This window comes from Embiotoca jacksoni, unplaced genomic scaffold (assembly GCF_022577435.1).
Source record: "Embiotoca jacksoni isolate LCO1_2020_lvr unplaced genomic scaffold, fEmbJac1.0.p SCAF_6, whole genome shotgun sequence".
Classification (NCBI taxonomy): Eukaryota; Metazoa; Chordata; class Actinopteri; family Embiotocidae; genus Embiotoca; species Embiotoca jacksoni.
The window spans coordinates 6,355,206-6,374,420 of NW_027185414.1; the positions used below are offsets into that span (position 1 = coordinate 6,355,206).

The window sequence follows — 19,215 nt, forward strand, 5'->3', positions numbered from 1 at the left end:
TTTTACCCCCAGTTGCTCCAGTGGAAAAACAGAGAACCTTTTTATTGCCCACCAGAAATCTTCAGATGTGCTGAGCTGCTCCTTGTGTGAAGCAACGAGTATGTTTCTGATAAAGAGCATGCTCTATCAATCTCCCCCGGATAAATAAAAAGGTTATGTAAGGCGTGCATCGACAGATCTCTTAACTCCCCCTCCTCTCTTTCTCCTCTTTCCCTCTCTTCTACTCTCCAGATTTGACACTTGCTAAAGGTCACAGAAACATATTTTTTCCCCCTTTGAGGTGTAGATAAGTGTGAAATAGATGTTGACACCACAGACACATTGAAAAGCACTTAAACAGAGTGGCCATGTGCCAACCTGTCTGAGTCTGGCTTTGTGCATTTGTAAATACTTTTGAATGATTGATCTGGAAACCTGGGTCTTTCTGTAAGCCCGTCAGGTGCAGCGAGAGAGATGGAAAGTGGGAGAGTTCAAAAAACAGATGAGGCCCAATGATTTTTTTTTTTTTTGTGCCAGTTCTCTCTGACACATGTGCACACATACTCTCCACCTGACAGAATTACATGTATCATGGGATAACTGGAAGAGCAGCTTTAAGTACGTGTGCGTGTGAGAAAGTGTACACATGGCTTAGAGGGAGAGTACAGGACAGGACTTTTGATGTTGAATTGGTAGTGTACCTTATCTCGCATTTGTGGCATTTTTCTAAAGCGACTGGGTTCCAATAAAGGTGGTCACATTGTGTGTGTGTGTGTGTGAGTGTGTGCGTCTAACTAATGACTTGCAGTGGTCCCCCACAGCTCTGGTAATGTGCTTAGATCGGTGTTATAAACAGGGTGTGAAAGGTCTACCCAACGCCAGCCTTTGAAATGACTGGCCTCTTGTTCAGGTAGATTGATGGCAATGTTCTCATATTAATGATCACGTCCCGACGCCGACCGGTCGCGAGGTGAAATGAACAACGCAGCCTTCAGCCTCCAACAACAATTAACGGGCCGGAGTCGGCACTGTCTGCCATTTGTCATCACTTACCCCACCTGTGCACCGCCAGTGAACACATGCTGAACACGGCTGTAGATATTTACAGACTGTACACTGATTTAAAAAAAAAAATATATATATATATGCAGTGGCATTTGTCCTCAGGTGACTCTGTGCTAATTTTTTTTTCCTGATGTTGTTTCCCATTTCTAAAAAAACAAAGAAGTCTCTGAATTTGATTAATATAATAACCCACACTCTACTGTTTTACTGTACGAGGTGCAATCAAAAGGTTCGGTCACAAAAACCCCTGTAACTCAGGTGCTGATGTTGATCAAGTGACACAACTTAGAATGTTCTCTCATGAAAGTTATTTCTTCCTTTTGCTCTTGTGCGCATTACTGTGCTGCATTTTGTACGTGCACAACAGGAAAAGGATCCTTTTCTTCTTAACTGAAACAAACATCTGATTGCATAAAACATGATTTGCAAATTTTGGCCAGACCTACATGCTAAAAAGAATCTGTAAATGCATCTAAGGAAAATACAGATTATCCAGCAAAATTGACATATTAACAAGAAAGTGGCCAAAATAAAAACATTTTTTGGTGTCTCTGGCAACATACTCCTGACTGACCTCTGGCTCTCACATTCATTCATATTCATAGGCTGGTCCTGAGCAGGAGCATGAAGGCGAGGGGTTACACATTACCGACGCCCCTGCTCTGAGGTCACAGAGCGGGGGCGTCCAGTTATACATTTACCAGTCTGCCCAGTTAGCCATCACACTGAGTCACCAAGCTTCTAGCTGGTATTCTTGAAATAAATGATGTCAAAAGTGAGAAATGGTTAACATTTTGCCCCAAATGTTTGTCTTGTGGCATGCATGAAATGAAGTGGCCTAATCTGTGAAAATAGTTGAGCGAGGTTGTTTCTGACATTTTAACTTCAGCTGGAGCTTGCATGGGGATATTTTTAGATGTATTGTCTCAACAAAGGTCGTCCAAGTGATACGACTGCACTGCGACATATTACATTACATTTCATTTAGCTGATGCTTTTATCCAAAGCGACTTACAACATACCGATGGTACACCATCGGGAGCAATTTAGGGTTCAGTGTCTTGCTCAAGGACGCTTGGGCATGTGGACAGGGGGAGCTGGGGACCGGGCCACCAACCTTCCGATTGGTGTGCAACCCAGTCTACTGACTGAGCTACAGCCTCCCTCCCAGGGCCACAGAGAGACTGACGGAAACAAAGACCATTCACACCTAAAGGCAATTTATAGAACCACCAATTAACCTGAGGTGCATGTTTTTGGCTGTTGGGAGGAAGCCCACACAAGCACAGGGAGAACATGCAAACTCCACACAGAGAGGCCCAGGACCGCATTCGAACCTTTTTGCTGTGGGGCGACAATGCTAACCACTGCACCGCTGTGCCGCCCGACATATAGTGGAGGCTCTCTGTGCCTGTGTGGTCATGTATGTGTGTGTGTGCATCACCTTGAAAATCCTTATTTGTCAATGACCAGTTTGTGTGTGATGACACCTAGGTGCTGTGTTATCGCACCACAGTTCTAGTCAGGATCATATCGTGAAGGTGAGGTAGAACTCTACCTATTCCGACCTTTGCGGATCAAACTTGACTACTATTAGCCAAAGGGCCTTGGCTTTTTGATTAAGTTGAATTGAATCTCGCTTCGTTTTTGTCAGTTCAAAGCTTAACTCGGGGCTCCTCACGCACGCAGACACAAATGTTCTGGTGGACTGGCCACACCCTGACCCTCTCTGCTTCTTGTGTCGCTTCACACGAGCTCCCTACATTCTTCGATCCGGTGCCAAATGGACCGAGGCGGAAGCACCTTTGATGTACACGGGTAGCCTGTCTGTTTGAATCTGATGTTTTACAGCCGACTTGTCAAATCTGTTGATTCACCATCACTTTTGCAGAAAGGGACCAGTTCAGAAATGGGTGTCTGACAAGTACCAAGAGTATGCTGTTTAAACACAGTGCTCCGTTACACGACTATCCCAGGTTTTCTGTGCATCTATACAACCCAAAATGCGCGTTTGATAGAGGTCCTGCCCTCCTTTGGTTGGAGGTCTAAAATAATATGGTGGCCTCACATTGTAGTACAGAAGCATATGGACATCGGCCAAAATGAAAGTGCCAAGGCGGATTTCTTTCTTACTAAAAATGACAAGTCAAAGAGTGTGCGCTTAAAAATACACAAACTTCTTTCACATGGAGTACTCGCACAGCTTGCTAAACACTGTAGCTTTTATCTGCAGTTTATGATGCATCAGCCAAATCTAGACAAGCCCACAGAAACTAATGCTTCCTCTGTCAGCAGTCGTCTCCATTGGACCCTCTGGGGCAGACACAAGTCAGGCTGGAGGTGTTTTTATCCCTGCAGCGGTGGAGTTATCTGGCTATTTTGAGCTATTGATGCTAAGCGCTGGACATTAATCTACTCTGTGAAGATCGCTTTGAAGAAAGTGTCCGTTGAAGTGTCACAGATGGGAAATAAATGAAATTAATAAATATATGGTACACAGTTTGATATCTCTTATAGGCCAAGATCAAAGCAAACCAATTGAGTCCTATTCTACCTAATATGTTTTTCTGTGATAAACAGTCCGGCTGAGGGAATAATCCCATCAAGGAAGAGAGAGATTAAAAAAAGGAGGGAAAAAAAAGCATCAGATATATCACTCAGCGCAGACGGTTGGCACGGCTACCGTGAAGCATCCGCGTTATTATGGAATTGGTAATCTCGTTTCTTGGGTCTGAGTGGAAATGCAGACCTTTTTTTGCACCTTGTGATTTTCCTTCTCGAATCAGGTGCAGACACGGAGACGGGAAGACAGACACAGCGGTTCTCTGATACTGCGAGAGTCCATCTGCTTCAGAGGGCTCCGGTAACTTCTTGTCTTTCGTTTTTTCTGTGGAATTTCTGAGTAGCTTGATGTATTTGACACGTGTGTGACAGCCCTGGTTGTGTGCGATTGGGGTTGAGGCATCACGCTCGCTACCCCGGCTGCGCATTTTTTTCAGAAAAAGGCGCGTGCGTGTGTATGTGTATCCATCGGTGTGTGTGTGTGTGTGTGTGTGTGTAGGGGAGCCACTTTTTATATACACAGCAGAGGTTTGTGTGCTATGAATATAGCAAACTGTAATGATGTTACTTATGTGCACACATGGGCACATATAAAGTAGATGGATGCCAAAATATGTAGCTATACAGACTCACAGCAGTACACAGAAATAAACACACACACACACACACACACACACACACACACACACACACACACACACACACACACACACACACACACACACACACAGATGGATACACATACAACAGTAGCCCAGAGCCCCACCTTGATATCTTCAGCTTCAGTCATGAGTTAGAATCTGACACCAACGAATGTATGTCAGCTTGTCAATTTCTTCCAATAGCTTTTGACTGCAGTCTGGCCATGAATAGTGCATGTTGTTTTGTTTTTTAGATTCCAACTGTCTGCAAGTCTGTTTTTGTTTGTTCCAGAATATCTTGGAAGGCCTGTACACTCATGCGCATCCTTTAAGAAAACTTTCAGGAGGTGTTGTGTTGTTTAGCCTAAGGTAAAGATTCAGCCCTGAAGGTAAATTCGCCAAACTGCCTCAGATCAGATGCCCTCCCACTTCTTTCACCTCCGTTATTGAGATCTGTTTTCCTCCCTCCTGTCTTTAATGCCCATACTTACACCGCTTGCCCTCCTTTTGATCCGTCCCCCTTTCGAGTTGGGACCCACGTCTTTTTATACCTGCGCTCTAATGTTATGAACAGGACGTTTTATTTAGCTCTAAAAGTCAGGACATATTTTGGCAGCCGGTTCCCATATTCCCTGCAGCGTGCCACATGAGGTCTTTGGCATTATTAGTGCAGGAGAAATGTGAGACTCATGTTGTAAATGTCTCGGAAATATACACTCGGATGGTTGTTCTGATTCTCTTACAACTGCGTGGTTGTTGATGCACCGGCCATTCATGCAAAACTTTTCAAGGTGTAAAAAGGCAGTGGCATGTCGGTGACATTTCTCCTTCCTGCTGTGGGGACACCCTGCTGAGACTGTGTGTGTGCACCTGTGGGGAAGGAATGAGGAAGTACCAAGCCCACGTACCAACGCAGATACAATACCTCCGTGTCCCTTCGCACAACCACATGTGGGAGGAGTGGAAGAGGCGGGGCCAAGAAACAGTTGGGAAATTTATGTGGGCGTATAGTTTTTATGCCAGTTGCCATTGGATTTACAGGTCAGCGTGGAATGTGGCCCAATGAAATGCACTTTGATCCGTCCACCAGGTCGCCAATTTTACTGGAGGAGCTCTGCATGGCACAGGGCATCTTTTATAAGGTTGTGAGGAACCCACCGGCAGCCCTCACAAAACAATAAAAATGTGAGATGTCAATGAAAATGACGGGCTACCATTTTCCTGCGATATCCGAGTCCATTCTGAAAAGCATCAATTGTTAGACCGCATTCATTGAAAAAACTGCAAATACCTGCTGATTCAGTTGCAGGGTTTTGTTTTAGTTTGTTGTTCCTTATCAGGTTATATATCACATCCTGCTGACCGATGTATCGGACCAGCTCTATTTTCCATTTTATGTTACTCACATCACTTCCTAACCTTTTGTAAACAAAACAATAGCATCAAACTGTGTGTTCCTGTAGCTACTTATCAGTGTATTTTACTCTGTTGTGTTTCACAGAGGCGTAGGCTACTGCAGGAGTTGGGAGACCAGAAGATCCCCTTTCTGGGACCTTCAGATCGGGGCTTTCAGCAACTGGTCAGTCCGCCGTATTTCCAGTTAATGCCGAAAATATCTAGACTTCTGCTTTAAAGTGCTGCTCTGTACCTTGTAATATTTTGCTCAGAGGGAATCATGCTTGAAAAACGAGTAGAATTTAGGTTTATTCATGTTTTATGTTCTGTATGTCATCACGTTATGATAAGAATGGATTGTGTTTCCCCAGTGGGACTCCAGTTACTCGGGCATGGTGCTGAGGAGATCGTGCTCGCTGCCTGTTGAGCTCCATAGTCGTGTGCAGATGGCCCTGCTCACCCTCAGAAAGAAGGGCTGCCTCCTGAGGGATCTAGTTCGCATCCGTGACCGAGATGTGTTCACCGCCGTGTCGCGAACCCTGCTGGGGGAGCCGGGCCACACTTATCGCTATCTGGACACACGGCTGTTTGCCATCCCCTGGCACAGTGAGGACGCTGAGGTCAAAGGACACATTTGTTGCGACCCGGATTTGAGAGCTGCTTGCAAAGCATTGTGGGAGCTAAACACCTTCTTCTGCTCCGATGTGTCTCAGCTGAAGGAAGGAGACAGGCTAACACAATGTGTGAAAGGAGAGACAGAGGCCAAACACAGTGAGGAAGCGGAGACAGAGTCTAAACACAGCGAAGACTCCAAGAATAGCGAAGGAGGGGACTCGGACTCGAAACAAAGTGAGGAGGGGGACACAGAGTCCAAGCACAGCGAGGAGTGGGACATTGAGTCAAAACACAGTGATGAAGGCTGCTCCGGGTCAAAACAAGAAGGGGAGGGGGAGTTCAAACACAGCAGCGAGGAGGGCGAGCCCTCCCAGGTCAAACCAAGTGAAGCCAGTGTTGCCGCAGGTTCGGAACACAGTGAAGGGAAATGCCCCGACTGGGCAGCCAAAGCCGTGACTGGCACAGAGACTGAACCAGTGGCACTCGGGGCCCAACTAAAGCACAGTCTGTCAGATTACCACATTCAGGACAAAGACGAACACACAAGTGGGCAGGGCTGCTCCCAGCCTAGTCCTCCGCAGGAATGCACCAGTCCAGTCAAGTTCAATGTCACCTTACTCAACTACATGGACCCAGCAGCAATGAGCCAGCTCAAAGAGGAGCCATACTATGGCATGGGCAAAATGACAGTAGGGTGGCACCACGATGAGAACCTGATCACTCATTCTCCAGTGGCTGTTTACAGCTATAGCTGTAATGATGACAAAGGTAAGGATCAAAGCTAGAGCAAAATGGCACATGTGTAATAACTGAGCTGCTTGAACTATAGTTGAGATAGATGGATTTAACACTTCAGAGGCTTTTATTTAACACTTTAATCAAAATTTATCATGCCAATCTTTTGCATTTTGGCTCTGAAATTAAGATTCCTTTTTCTCTTTCTCTTCAATATCCTCCCCATCAACTTATCTCAGTTGCTTTGTGGTGGATCAGATGCAGCTAACCTTGTGTACTATGGCCCTACAGCGGCGCTGCAGCAGCTGTAGACATGGCCTCTGGTGAGGCAGCCATCAGATCCGTCTGTGTGATAGTGTCAGGGCATTATCAAATGTCATCACCGGTTCGCCGCTGACAGCCTTATCACCGACAGTGCGTTGGGAGATCACAGACATTTGGATCTGAGCTCTTAACGCCAGCTCAATGGCGTCGTCTAACAAACAGGTCTTATCGCACACATCGCATCTCATCTAAATCATTTTAGAAGAAATGATCAATGTGCAATTATCTGATATGGAATAATGAGCCCCGCTTTGATAAGTGTTCCTGGACTGTACTGTATGGATAATACGATGTCTCCTAATTATGGAATGCACACCCTTTCAAGAGCTGACAGCATTTGCTGACTGAGTTGATGGAGGATCTCAGTGAGAAAAGAATGTTGCTTTCTATGGCGTATGTAGGGGACAGTTCAGCCATATCGAAGGGATTTTTAAAAATAATAATGGATATTTTAGAAGGTCTCCTATTAACATTATGTCTTCATGTTTTCAATAATAATAATTAAAAAAAACAACATATTATACAATGCTTTATTGTACAAATGATGCAACACTAAAAATCCAAGCTCGTTGTTGGTCTTTACACTTTGCAGTAACCCTTTACCATCTCACCATGCGAGTGGATTTCAAATTAAAAGTCAAATCTCCATTGTGCAGCTACTGTTATATCACTGCACCCTCCAAAGGCTGCAATGAGAGCCAGTCATGACCTCCTGTCATGGACGGAGCTTAAGATGCAGCCGTAGTTCAGCAAAGATACAGTTCATGTACTGTCCTGTTTAAAGGTAGGAGCTCTAACACAGTCTACATCGGCATCTTGAAACTGTAATCTTACAGCACCACACAGGTGCAGTGCCAACCGCTCTGACATCCCGACACACTTTGCAGCTGGGCTTTCTTCATTGCAGTTTCTTTAACCAGAACCACCTGCTCCAGATGTGTGCTTTGTTCTCGGCCATTTCAACTCTGACCCCGTGAACACAGGCTTCAAACACTACAGTATAACACCTTACCGCGCTTGTCAGCTATGTCTTTTCTAGTTGTGAGTGGCTGTACGGCTCCAGACTTTGGAGAGGAAGGTCGGACCAGCCAGTGGTTGGCTCTGAGGACTCCTAGAAGCAGGTTAGAGAAATCGTTACCTCGAGGACTGACAGTATTAGAGGCCGGTTCCTGAGAAGACAGAAACACAGCATGTTCGATAGCTTAGATACAGTGAAACAAGTTGGTTTTGCATGACACCTGCCTCTTTTTAGATGCTTTTTTTCCCTTTTCCAACAGCCTCACCTTGTTTTTGTTTTTTTGCTTTTGAGAAGTGCAGAGGTGTGTTTTTCCCAGCTGCGCTGATCCAAAGGAATCTGCCACGACTGACTGTTTTCCGGCACAGAGGATGATCTTCCACCATTCCCGAGGCCTTGGGGAGTGCTGTCATTAGCTGGCTCTCAGAGCACAATGGCTGGAAATTAAGTTACTATTTATCCGTGCTGAGCAAAGGAAAAGGCAGCTGTGGGGCAGAGAGGCCCAGAAAGACTTTAGTATTGATTTTGCTGAAGGGTGTTGGCCAGCCAAGCCAAATCTTGTTTCCTTAGTGTGCTATGTAAGAATGGAAGGGGAGAGAAGAACAGAGGAGGTGGTTATAGTGAATGGGTCCAGAAACAGGAATATCATAGGATACATACCGTCCAATAACACACTCTCACACACTCACTAAACAACATCAGGGGCTTTTATCCGACTATTTCCTCTTGCACAGCATAATGATAGCATAAAGATCCTGTGCTAACAGCCAATATGACCACAGCAACACGTATCATCTTTACTCGGGCCGTTAAGTGATTCTTACTTTCTGGAGACAGGCTTACATCTTACATCTATTGTTTGGGTCGTATTGATTTAATCATTGCACTCCTTACATTTTAACGTGTTATTCTTTTATTGAAGTTTATTTTATTTAATTCTCTGGCTCCATCTTTGATGATAAATGGTCATTGTTATATTGTTTTTGCACTGCATTACTTATTTATAAGTCGCAGATGTGGAAAAAAAAGTGGATGTTATTGATTTTGTTTTAGATAGCTGTCATTGTAACATAATAATACATATGTATCTCCATAAAATTGTGACAAAATGTACATTTGTTGCAGTTTTACACTCAGTACACTCAAGTCACACGGGGTGAAAACTGTCATCCCGAAGCACAAAAATGTGAATACAAATGTACAAAATGCAAATGTTACAGTGAGCTGGGCTGTGTATGACTGACAGGTGAGAGCAGTGAGGGAGGCAGCGGTGACAAGTCATGCTGGAGGATTGGGCTCAAGGTAGCCTGGGACATCCACACACCTGGTCTGATGCTGCCACTGGAGTCTGGAGACTGCTATTACATGAGAGGTACTAAAGTTTGTCCCTAAACACACACACAGAAATGCACCCATGCACATGTAAACACGCTGCTCACATGGCTTAGCCATATTCTCAGACACAGCGACTTTGGAGGGAGGAACACTTTCATTACCCTGCGTTTTAGTGTTTCTTGTACTTTGTCCCAAATGACCCATGCCAGCAGGATGCACTTCACTCTCACTGTCATGTTCTGTCCGCTGCTTCTAATTCTCTCCGCAGGAGAAATGGAGCTGAGGGGTGTGTGTGTGTCTGTGCATGCGTGCGTGTGTGAGAGCGGTTACTTGGCCTGAACATCGAGCTTCAAGGTTCCATGAAATTGTGTGCATAAGAGAGGTTAGGAAAACCAAATGTTATTTTTTTGAAGTCCTGTGACCCACTGCTGAATATGTCTCTATGGGGAGAACAGACAGCAAGCCACAGGGGTGTAAATCATAGCTTAATGCTTTTGGCTGCAGCAGACACCTCCACCCTCCTCCCGTCGGTCCCATGGGTCCTTCCAAGCTTTCTCATATTTTCTGAGTGCAAGGACATTTATCCACATCACAGCAGAAGCTTGTGTTCACATGTACAAGTTCGGACCCCTGGTTGGATGGATGGGGGATTTATTATGTTTTAAAAGCACTCTGCTTTCATAAGTATATAAGGATAGACATCATGTATAATCCTGTGTTAGTCCCATCTTCATCTGCTTGATGAATTGTTGTACTTTTTATTTGACAATAAGTGATTCATGTAATTTGTGACTAAAGGTAGACAAAATATATATTATAACTGATATAGTTCAGTATAGACTTAACTCCAACATAATATTCACGTATGATATCATTAAAAAATAATATGCATGTCCACATAGTTAAATACCTTTAACCCATTAAAGCTTGAGACACACACTAACAATATTATAAAACCCAAGCTATTGTTTGAAACCTGAAGGTTTTCTGAAAACCTTGAAAGAATGGTCAACGTTCACTAAAACTTTAATTTCTCAGCCTCTAAAGCAAATACAAACATGACATAAGATGCATTGATGAGCTTAAACGTTTGGCTTTAAATATAAATGGCAATAAAGTCCAGTGGTATCATCTCGTTGCAGCCGGCTCTAAAGGGAGAAGCATGCAAACGTCATGCAAACGTCTCAGAGTCTGAAAGGTTTTTAAACATAATTTTGCTTCCAGTTTTAATGGGTGAACCCATGTTAACTCACCACAACCTTATTTCTTTCTTTTCTACCCTTTTCCCATATATGGTTTGTCTAATGTCCTTGCTGCCCTTATTATTACTCACTGTTGGCCTGTGGCAGGTGTAGACAGACATGTACCTTTTCTGATAGGTTACCTACCCTATAGGTTCCAAACTTCATCTTCCCACCTGCCAGCATTATATTTTTAACACTATGCAGAAAGCAATATGTTAAAGGGAATTCTTACTCTCTCATTTTCTATATTTGAGCATCCAGTCTGTTAGCCGCCTGAATATGTGATACAAATGTATTTAACCTTGTGATTAGAGACGTTGTGGTGATTAAAAGATCACCGTTTTGATCCCTTCAGGAGGAAAAACGTATATCCATGTGGTCTACAATAACATGCGTTGTCAGTATTTTTTTTTTTTTTTTTATGAAGACACCCAACCCCTAGTTGTGCAATACATAAATGTCAAAATCAGAAATACAATGCTGATGCATTATATGCAATGCAATGATTTACAGCAGCTTTCAGCTTTTGGAAAGTTTTTTTTAACCATTCCAAGGATGTGGAGTGAGGAGGATGTAACTGATGTGATCTGTAGGCCTTTGTCAAATATTTTGTTGTGGAGGACTAGCTGTATCTTTTTGTGTATTTGTGTATTTCTTTGATAATTTTGTCAAGGCTTTCTTAGTGTTTTTCAACTGTAAAGTCCACAAGACACATTTTAAATCTACGATAATAGAAGTTACTGTCAAAACAACAAAAAGTAAATTTCTTAGAGAAAATATTGGGTTATTTTGTTTCTGTCAGTGTATACAGCAATCACCCTAGTATGTGTTGGCCTTTACAGGTTAATTCAATGTTTGCCTAGGTAGGGAATAACTGTTAAATACATGTATGCGATTTATGGTAGTCAGGAAGAACCTCAACCTCAACCTCTAAAAAGACAACTACTTCACTCTTGTATCATGGCCAAATCATAGATTCACAAACACATAGACTGTCCTAAAATCCCTGAGGGCTCGAGGGCCGCACAATTATGGGCTAGAAATAACTCTTAATAGTACTATACATTAGTACATGGAATAAACTAGTCATGCACATCCCTTTTATGGCGTCAATTGCAGACAGCAAAATAATAGATGAACATAGTAAAACAGTTTGGGCCTGTTTGGTCCAAAACAATTGCCAGCAGACATGAGGTGCTTACAGCAGCTTCACATCCATATTTGTTTAAGGTGAAAACAGTGAAACAACACAATATAGACAGGTATCTTATTATTGGACTTGCAACATTTCAAACAGGCCACTTCTGGCCCACAGACCAGAGTTTGAATAGCCATGCTGTAAACGGTGCGAGAGCAAATGTGTTGTTAAATATTTAAATTCATTTATAGGCAATTAAAAAAAAAATGTTGAATGCATTCACATATGATCGAACAGCGATCTGACTGGAACTGGTAAAGTTTGATTAGATTACCTGTCTACTGTGGCTTGAGTAGGTTTCAAACAGGCCACTAACAAGTCAGGAATATGAAGGTTTGAATTCCTGATGCCAACTCTTTGAAGATGCTAGGTTTTCATCTGAGAGCAGCAGTGTCTGTACCTAATATTCAGCCTGACAGGGCTTGAAGCCGACCTCCTTTAGCTGGATAAGATTTACAATAGAACAGTCAGTTTCAGGCCAGCCAGGATAATAGAGTGATGGGCTGTTGTGCAGACCATTCTAATGGGACTTGACTGTCGCGGATCAGTGGGGATTTATGCTCCACTTGGTGAGTGCGCCCTTGAGAGGCCAACTGCTCCAGAACGATAGCGGCTCCCTCACAGTCCTCCGCCGTCTGCCGCTTTGTCGCTGCACCTGAATTAAACACTTGGCACAATGCACAAACATACGCACTCACCTATAAATTTGCACCACTCGCAATTAAATACACGTTCTCACGTGCAGTTTATTGAAGGCTGGATATGCCTCTCCCTTATTTCCATCTCAAGTACACACGCATGTACACACAGCCACCACTAAGCCAAGTGTTAAAATATATTGTACCAGTGTTTTAGTGACATACACCAAATGATAAGTAGTTTTGCAGTATTAAAAGAAAACTACAATGGTGTATAACCACAGTCACCATAATATATTTTCAGCACCATGTGTCGGCGGCTGGCCCTTTTGAACTGCTAATGTCTGAGCTGCTGGAGGCAAATTGAATCACCATCATTTCCACCCAAATGGAATTTCAGTGGTTAAAAAAGAACAATGCAAGTCTTGACACCGGGCCTGTTCAATAATCAGATTTCCAGCTCCCAATGCACAGGGGGACGGCAGAAAAGAGTTGACCCAATATATTTAAAAGCCTGCTTCCTGGAAAAGGAGGACAAGTGGCAGCAGGCACAGGGGTTGAAAGAAAGATAAATATTTATTACAGTTATCGAGTTTGCCTCTACTCCCTCCTGATCCCACTGACGCATCAGACGCGCCAAGAAAAGAGCAGATTGATGGAGATAATTTGTTATTGGATATAAACAGTTTTAAAGACGCAGAGTAATTCTGCCCAGAGACCTAATCCCTCACAATCTCATCAGGGTGAAGAAAACACCGGCGAGTTGTTTTGTTTGTCACCATCTTTTTTTTTTTTTTCTCCCACCAAACAATAATATCTTCCTCCCAAAGCATTTGGCTGTTTGACTTTCAAATCAGAGGCATTAGCCGGTGTACTCTTGCTCAAGGCGGGTGTAAATATGCACATGTGCTGTGAATGACAGCTCTGTCATGGCTAAATTAATTATTGGTATGAGGCAAATAGTGGCAGAGCTGAGAAACATCTATACACACAAAGAAACACATGGAGGGATACACAGGAAACAGCAGTAAGGCCTCTTTGTAAAGCTTGTGTGATATTGGACAAATGTTTGTTGGTATGGCTCCTCCATCTTGACAGATTGAGTGAGATCTGGTTTTGTTTGGTAATTAAAATTATGGTACAATGCTGCTCACTCTATTTGATTCGGTGCTGGACCGAGCGCAATCTGTCTGAGAGTACACGATGATTTAGTTGCCATGTTCCCTAACGCAGTGCTTTTCATCTGTTTTTTTTTCTATCGTCATCTATTCTTTATAATAATTAATACAAAACAAAACACACAATCAATATGAGAAGATTTTTCAATCTTTTGATGACTCTGGTATTGTTAGCATTTTCTGACAGTTTTCTCCTCACTGTATTTACCAGATGACCTGAACAGTACCCACCAACACTGTGTCCTAGCCGGAGACAGCGCGCGCTTCAGCTCCACACACAGAGTGGCCGAGGTGAGAAGTCTACAGGACTCACAGTGTTTTGAATCTGTTGTGAAAATGCTCTGTAGAGTGCCAACAGTCTCGTTTGGTTTCAGTAAAGACTGTGTAAAAAGGTAACGTTCAACACTGTGGTGAAGAACACAATGTTGTTCTCTCACAATCCATCTACCACACGACAATGCTTCTGATCAAGGGTCATACAAACATACTCAAACAAATTCCCTGTACATTTGACATTTTTCAAACAACTGATACCATCCTCAGGATCATGTTGTCTTCTATCTGGTTCCTGTTTTTACATTTCAGTCGTTTTGATTCAAATTAAAACTCAAGTTTCATTTCAGTACTCATGTTTATGGCCTTGGGTAAACCCTGCGCGTCGGATATGTATATAACACTGGGTCTGTCTCGCTCCTATCAGTGTTCCAGCGGGACCTTGACCTACATCCAGTCACGGTGCCAAGAGGCCCTGTCCAACCTGCACACTGACCCCGAGACAGGCTCCCACAGCCTGCTGGCCCTGCTACCGACAAGCCTACAGAACTGTGAGGAGATTCACAATGAGGTGGGGAGATGGTCGCGTGTTTACATGCATATGCGCATGTATTTGCGTGTCTGTGTGTATTTATTGTCTATTTTGCATATTTTACTTTTCGTTTGATTTTATTTGCGTGTTAATAACTGTTAATATTTATTTGTAATGGTATTGCCGTTGTAGGTGTTATTCGTAAAAATCTGTTGTTACCCTGTTTGCTATTTTTGCACTAAAACTTAATCAAACGGGTCCAAACATTATCAAAAACATTTTAGGTTTATTTAAGGCCAGCTTGGAATACTAAATGAGTTAAGGTGGCCACACTAGAAAGCAGAATGTGCTCAGAAGTTAACTGTATATAAAAGATTTGATATATTTATCCGTGATCATGAACCTCCCTGACACATCTGAATTGCCCTGATGCTGTAATCCTCACCCATCTGCTACCACCAGGAGGTTAAAAACAACTAACAAGCACCTGCAAAAAAGACACAATTTAATCAGGACTGAGCAAACATGCCTGTGTGCTTTTTGCTTTGTATGGATTCAAAAACCTTTGCATAAGGTAGAGTGCACATACATACACCCCTTTGGTTTAAACAGTATTCTTTGGTGTGACAATCCGGCGGGACAGTGATGATATGAAATTACAACACGGAATTTATTGGGGAGGCTGTGGCTCAGTCGGTAGAGTGGGTTGCACACCAATCACAAGGTTGGTGGCTCAATCCCCAGCTCCCCCTGTCCACATGCCCAAGCATCCTTGAGCAAGACACTGAACCATACATTGCTCCCAATGGTGCACCATCAATATGTTGTAAGTCACTTTGGATAAAAGGGTCAGCTAAATGTAATGTCATTTAGATTCATTTCATGTGGTGGTCTCAGTCAGCCAAATTATGACCCACAAATAATACAGAATTCCAACAAATCATTGACCACATTTTGGTTGATACAGTGTGCTCTATAGTATGGGAAAGACTGGTTTCAGAAATGGATAAGCAGAAACATGTACTGTATAGATATTATTAATCCTTGTTTGATTCCGTTTTGTCTGCATCATGAGACCAAGAGACTGCACTGGGAGTGGTCAGATAGCAGGGTAAACCTCTGTAAATGGCAGAATGGGAGCTTGCCAGCTTCCCACCTTCTACTTACCTTGTTGTTCCTACTCAGGGAAATGCCTCCAATATGAAATCCAGGTTGTTCTCATTTGTCCTGGCCTGTGATGGATCGTAAGGCAGTAGCCTGTCCATATGTTTTCTAAAGATGGAGTCGTGCCCCTCTCCCCTCCCTAACCCCTCCTTCATACAGAACAATGAGTGATGCTGGCTTGTGGTACTGAGGGACAGAGTGAGGTCAAAAAAGAGGAACCTGATGGGCTGTCTGCAGAGCCACCAGCCTCCTGTGTTGGCTTGCCGCAGGCCAACAGTTAATATAGCACTTCACCTCTCCCCCCTTCACACCCCTGGGCCCAAAGTGCACATCGAAGCCGACGCTAGCACCCAGGCCCCCTCAGCAGGATGCCATGACAGATGAGTCTGACGTAAGGTTGTTTAAAGGTTGTAGACAATATTAATTATTCAGCACTGCCAAACAATAGGGCTGCGTGTGTCAGGAGAACTGCTGTGCTAGTTGAGCTAGCAACACCTGCTAGTTTGCCGCATAGCGCCACAGGATTACCTAGCAGAGGGCCCCACCTGGACGGCGAGGCAGGTTTATTGAGGAAAACAGGCTGCCATTTATAAAAGAGCAGGAGGGTGTGCATGTATGTATGAGTGAGTGTTTAAGTTAGGGGTGGTGGTGGTGGTGGTGGTGGTGGGGGGGGATGGGGGCTCTTGGGGGCTCAAGCCGAGCCTACCTGGCACTCGCAATGATCGATGTGGCCATTTGTTTGGAGTTGCCCACGAGAGCAGAACACCCACTTAAATGATGTATTGTTGGCGGTGTTATTTATGATGGCGGCCCACTTCGACGCTTGGTGGGTGCACATTGCGCAGGTCGTGTTTGACATGGACGACCGAGGAGCGAACAAGCCTGAGACACGCAGGCAGCCTGACCCGAGCACCGCCTTATGGGCCTTTCCTTAAAAAGGGCTAAACAACAAGCTAGCCGCGGCTGACACTCCATGGATATTTTGTACAATGCGGCGTGTTGAAGTAAAGGTTGATGGGAGACAGATAGAAATGAAGAAAACTGAAGCTCCCACCTGTTTGTAAAGTGTGGTCCCTCTCACTGTCTCCTTTTAATCTTACCTCCTGTCTTAGGTGGCGGGGGTAGTCTAACGTAGCATCGCCGCACGGCCCCCGTGTGCATGTTTGGCTTTGAAATGCAAATCCCAGACGCAAATGTCGTGTCTCATTTAAAGCCACCGTGTCACTTCCCAGGTGGGTGTGTGACAGATTGCCCTGAGGGACCCCCTCTAATGATGCTATAGTGCCCCCACAGTAAATATTGAAGGGAGGGACAATGTTTTCCCACATGTTCCTGCACAAAGTAAACTGTGCTGAAGCAGGTGTGTGTGACCTTCCAATGTCCTGTTTTCCGGGACAAAATGTCTCCCCAGGCTGTCAGGTTTTTGCCGGGCTTTGAAACACCTTTCCTGCGGGGCTTATGGCGGCAGTATCATTGTAATCTTACAAATCACTTCTCAAGACATACTTCTGTGAGCAGATCAGTACAGTGTGTAGTTTCTGCTTGTTATCACCCTTTAACACTGGTTTTTAATTCATGTAGGATGTTTTTACTGTTCATCCTGCAGGTTTATTTATTGGGTTGTTTAATATCTCTGTACTTTGTAAGTTTATTTTGAGGGGAAGAAATGTTCTAAAAATGTATTTAGCCTTCAGCATTTCCTGTTGTTAATTAATTGTAATTTGATGATATTATGTACATTGATTTAATGGAGCTCTTCTCAAGTGGCAGCTGAGACAACAGGACCACTTTGACCAACATCTGTGGTCTGAGGAAAAAAGAAAGAAAGATGTGAACACTACTATTTTATGGATATACCGTAGATAGAAATTGAAATGTCTACGGTAATCTGTGCATGTACAGTGTAACCCAGCTTGTGTCTGACCACTGCGGTGTGATGAGTGTAAATTGTGTGCCTGGTCAGTCACACAGAGAGCTGGGGGCACCAGTTAACCTGGCTGATGTGTGAGGAGGCCCAGGAAAGGTAAACAGAGGACGGCAGAGTGGGATCGATCACACTCTCATCAGCTCTCACCTCAGGGCCCCGGCCCGGAAATTGATTGGACCCACTTAGGGAATACCGTGAAGGTGTGGAGGAAAAAAAAAAAAAATTGCCCCTCATTAAATGGGAAAGAAGGGGGCTACTTGGCTTTAACTCCAGAGTTGCCATGGTGGGCGGCCGGTCGACTAATGTGGAGCTAATGTGTAGTTAGTGTGTCCATCACCTGGAGAGATGACAGCGACTGCCGCAGGGGAGTCACTAGCTCCCCCTCTCACTCCCCCACGCCATCTCAGAGAAAAACTAGGCCTAACAACCACTCTCTCTTTCGCACACACTTTCGATCCGTCTGCCTGCATAGGTGGCATTTAGTCCGAGTCCCCTGCTCGCTAACTCTCAGTTGGGTGGCCACACTCCAAATGCCACATAGCCGGCACTCCTCACTTGCATTAGATGGCCTGCTTTGTGGCCGCCGCTGGCCTGCGCAGCGGGGAACAGGCGGCCATGTCGGCTCAAAGTGGAGACACAGGTTGTTTTTTTCTCACTAAAGGACAGGCAAACAATCAGAGAGATAGAAGGATGGACTGACTGAGAGAAAAGGACGTCCGATATCGGCTCTTGCCCCTTTGTTGTGTGTTTGAGCTGTAGTGATCGAAGGGGAGTGGATTTGGAGTGTGTTGAAGGGGCCATAAAGGATGACATTTCTTTGAAGGGTGGGTTGTATGGAGTGACTGAGGGGATGCTGAGCAGTGCCACTGGCTGTGTATTCTCCCTGACATGCCCAAGTCCTTGCATGTCATCCCCGCTGTGATCAGAGCCTTTTGGAAGTAAATGGCAGGATGATTCTGTGCACAGCTTCTACCCGAGACAGACCTCACTCAAGTTGTTTGTGTAAATAATTCCTGTCCTTTGTTGTTTTTTGGGTGCCGGATGGTTGGTGACTTGCCTCATATTAGAGAGCAATGACCACTAGAAAATGTCAACAATCGCAGAGTAACTTTGAGGCTCCATGTTCTTACTGTTTAATGGTGCTTTTATTAGAATGAATCAGGATGTCGGGGACTTGATTAGAGTTCAAAACTATACTACGCTCGTAAAATGTTGGATATCTCAAGTGTTTGTCGTTGCTCTGAATGGCCGTAACTTTAAGGCAGGGAAAGTCAAAGGAAAAGTTGTGTTAAGAATGACAAAAAAGAGAACTAAAGAGAGAGGTTGAAACCATGACTCCTTCCTCACCTCCGTACAGCTGGTCGGTCATGGTGCGAAGTGAGTGTTAATGTCGGA

The 19,215-nt window shown here is 44.1% G+C and overlaps 1 protein-coding gene across 1 annotated transcript in view; it reads left to right on the top strand.

The window, feature by feature from the left end:
• The window catches only part of fto (FTO alpha-ketoglutarate dependent dioxygenase), a 120,125-nt gene that overhangs the window by 15,478 nt on the left and 85,432 nt on the right, over positions 1 to 19,215 (top strand). Inside the window, exons 2-6 of the mRNA XM_069173866.1 lie at positions 5,749 to 5,826; positions 6,014 to 7,025; positions 9,578 to 9,703; positions 14,136 to 14,215; positions 14,625 to 14,768. Coding sequence (XP_069029967.1) covers positions 5,749 to 5,826; positions 6,014 to 7,025; positions 9,578 to 9,703; positions 14,136 to 14,215; positions 14,625 to 14,768 — 1,440 coding nt within the window. The remainder of the gene's footprint in view (positions 1 to 5,748; positions 5,827 to 6,013; positions 7,026 to 9,577; positions 9,704 to 14,135; positions 14,216 to 14,624; positions 14,769 to 19,215) is intronic.